The sequence below is a fragment of the Cibotium barometz genome, chromosome 7 (genome assembly GCF_041138505.1).
Source record: "Cibotium barometz isolate CiBa-2024 chromosome 7, ASM4113850v1, whole genome shotgun sequence".
Classification (NCBI taxonomy): Eukaryota; Viridiplantae; Streptophyta; class Polypodiopsida; order Cyatheales; family Cibotiaceae; genus Cibotium; species Cibotium barometz.
In genome coordinates, this window is record NC_141052.1 from 43,519,521 (window position 1) to 43,523,202 (window position 3,682).

Below are 3,682 nucleotides of genomic sequence, written 5' to 3' on the forward strand. Positions count from 1 at the left end.
TGGGTTTGGAAGTCTAGGAGCTACTCACCCAAGCGGATAAGTTCCTAGTCCTCAAGCAAGTGAGGAGGCACCTCATGCTTTGGTCACTTTCACCCTTTCTTTCTTCCTATTACTATAGTATGTAATCGGTGCTAACTTTGAAGATGTTACTAAGGTAGTGCTAGAGGTGTTTGCTTGGCTAAAGAAGTGCCTATGAAACATTTAGATAAAGTGCTACTTAAATGAGGATGCAAATACAAAAAAGAGGCATTTAAATGAAGCTACTTAAATGAGGATGCAAATACAAAAAAGAGACATTTAAATGAAGCTACTTAAATGAGGATTCAAACACAAAAAAGAGTTTTTTAAATTTCCCTCACAAAGAAGGGACAAAGAACTATTATGCTAATTATGTTGGTTCTCTCTCCCTCTCTCTCTCTCTCTCCCTCTCTCTCATAAACCCTTTCACTGACCGATGGAACAAGGACATCACCTTATATTTCTAATAATCACTTTTTAATCACTCTACTAATAATTGAATACTTACTGATTTTATTCCAGCCCTAGAGGCTGTTATACCTTAAAAGTTAGGAAGGATTAAAGGTAACCCTAATGTGAGCTTCCGCGTCATTTTAGAAATATCAAATGCTACTCTTCATCATTAAAGCTGAGGGACTTGCCGCCCCGCCATCTTGTGGACATATGCAGGCAACCTTGGTGTCGCCAAAGCACGCAGGGGATTTTCCATGGTAACTGTCAATCCAAACCTCTCGGTCATGTCAATATGGTCTATCATGTGGGAGCCATTGCCCAAGCTAGAGGGAACTGACCATGTGAAACCGTGAAGTAGAGTTGCGAGCATTAGATGAACAGTGAGCAAGCCTAACGCCCATCCAGGGCACCCCCTCCGGCCTGAACCAAAAGGCAACAATTGAAAGTGCTGGCCACGCATGTCAACATTGCTATCAACAAACCTTTCTGGCCAAAAGTCAAGGGCCCTTTCCCACGTAGTAGGATCCCTGCCGATGGCCCAAGCGTTCACGTATGCACGGGTTTTGGCAGGGATTGTGTAGCTTGCGATTTGGCATTGTCGGGTGGCCTCATGGGGAATTAGCAAAGGCACTGGTGGATGCAACCTCATCGTCTCCTTCACCACTGCCCCTAAGTAAGGTAGGCATGGAATGTCGGCCTCTTCAACCAGCCGGTCCTTTCCCACCACACTATCTACCTCCTCTTGCACCTTCTTCATTGCTTTAGGATTCTGGATGAGCTCTGCCAAGGCCCACTCGACTGTGATTGCTGATGTGTCCGCCCCTCCCACGAACAGATCCTTATAATCCACAAAGAACACCTCTTTAGAATTTAGGTTAACCTCAATTAATGCCATCAGCTTAATACAATTGGCTTTAGAAGAGTAACTAAAGCTTACATATATGATCATATCCCTATTCAATCAATCTAATTGTAGAGAGAATTTTGCTAATGATCATGTCATTAGTCGCGGATATCTAGTCTATCCAATCGTTAGCATCTCGTTAATCTAGGCATATGTGAGAAACGGCCATGCATACTTAGATCTGATTGCAGTTGAGTGCAGCTATGGGTAGAAATTTCCACATGCTTATGCAGGGAGCCATTGTTTGTTGTGTAAAATCTCGAATTAAACAGATGTTCTATTCCTTAGTTTATTAGCACTACGCACCAGTATGACTGCCTTGATGTTGTCATGGGAGATTATAAGCATGTTGTTGTGGTCGTTGCATTCGGAGGCCGCCAGCAACACGTCCAGCAGGTCGTTGGGGGAGCTATCTGATCCTCGTCTAGCCTCTTGCCTTTTATCAATCACCTCCTGCATGACAGCATGGGCCTTTTGTGCAACTGCTGTCATGCGTTTCACGTAGCCATGCGGGTCCAACCAGGCCAGCCATGGGATATAATCGCCCACATAGAACACACCCGCCAGGTGGAGCATTTCATTGACAATGGCTAACAGGCCATTATCAGCTTTAAATGCAGTGGACAGCTCCGTAATTCTCTTTCCAATTGCCATTCTGCAGATGATATTGTTGGAGGCGGACAGCAGCTTTGGGCGGAGCTCCACCACGGGACGTTTCTGCCCGTCCGCGCCCACCTCCAGCAAGGACAACATGAGCTCCCGAGCTTCTTCCACACGTATGGACCTGAAAGCTTCCAAGCGTTTGGAGGTGAAGAGGTCCGAGACGCAGAGCTGACGCATGAGCTTCCAGTAGGGACCGTAAGGGGCGAATGCTATGTCGCTGCAGTTGAAGACCATGTGAACGGCTGCTGCGATGCGGGGCCGCGAAGCGAAGGCCAGGTCGTGGGTCTGCAGAATCTCCTTGGCCATGTCGGGCGTGGAGGCCACGATAGCCTGGATGCTGCCCAGCCGCAGCGACATGAGGGGGCCATAGCTCCTGGACAGCTCGCACAGGGACTGGTGTGGACGCTCCCCGAGCAGGTGCAGGTGCCCGAGGATGGGCAAAGCCGGAGGTCCGGGTGGCAACAGCCTCGGCCGCCGACCAAGAGCTTTCCTCAACCATATCACAGAAACCAATATAGTTGCACACACAATACAGAGAAACCACTCCATTCTGATTTTCACGGAAAAATGCAAGCCAAACCACTCCGTTGATAAGCTTCTGTCGCTGATCATTCTTATGGTCTCATAAGGCCTCGTGTCCAACACGCAACTCCAACTTTCAAGACAATTAACGTCCAATCAAATACAAAATCCACACAAAGAATCCCGCTCGAAGACCATTACCGCCCAATCGAATACAAAAATCAATGAATCACAAGACTTTTGTGCAAGTCATGATGCTAGTCTCTATAGAGCCGTGCAAGGACCTTTATACTAGATAGAACATGTAATGTATTCTATACTTTTGACAACCCTTTGCTCTTATTATTGAAATTTAAACAATATCTCAACTATCCTATAGTGATCTTTTCAAGCATTTTCTTCCTAGTCCTTGTGAATATGAGGTGGGATTTCTATCCGAAGGGACATGGTGCCTTGAGTGTAAGATTCCTCCCCAACCTCTCAAGATGTCCAGCATCTTCCCCTTCTAGAGTAATCAATCTCCTCTTCAGAAATATAAAAGATCTTGTCTCTGCCTGTTTTAACATAGAGAGAGAAAATATTCTAGCGAGAGAATATTCAGATTTTGAATATTTTTAGATAGAAAAAATTCTCATATTATTAAAATGAATTCCCCTGAAACAGAAATTCAAAAAGAACTTTCCAATGTGCAATTGGAATTAATTGGAAATGGGTATAAAGGACCTTAGCCTAAGGGTTTAGATTTTCAGAAATTTTTAGATTATGGTCCAATTAAGGTTCCTGTAGGCCAATAGGATCAATCCATGTGTGGGGTGGAGATAAATCCAATTTGTAAAAGAAGATACCCAAAAATGAGTAAATGCTCACATAAGATGAAGAGTTGACTATGTACAAGGTTTATTAGTAAAAGACTATGAGTATTACTAAAAATATGAGATATTTTGGGTATAATGATTTCATTTTGACACATATGTAAGGAAGGGGAGTCCCTTCAATGAGGCGTCTACTTCACATGCTTGAATGAGTTTTAAACTCAAAAATAATGTGATATTTTTATCTCTCCTCTCTCTTGAACCAAACCAAATCAAAATGAAACCAAACCGAATCAAAAAGGAACCAAAC

The 3,682-nt window shown here is 44.0% G+C and overlaps 1 protein-coding gene across 1 annotated transcript; it reads right to left on the reverse strand.

Moving 5' to 3' along the window:
* Positions 1-511: 511 nt before the first annotated feature.
* On the reverse strand, positions 512-2,587 carry LOC147637047 (cytochrome P450 93A3-like). Its single transcript, XM_086800996.1, has 2 exons — positions 1,682-2,587; positions 512-1,309 (listed from the first exon to the last, which is right to left on the reverse strand). Exons 1-2 carry the CDS (start codon positions 2,585-2,587, stop codon positions 641-643), a joined length of 1,575 nt encoding a protein of 524 aa, XP_086657122.1. The 3' UTR covers positions 512-640.
* Positions 2,588-3,682: the final 1,095 nt, after the last annotated feature.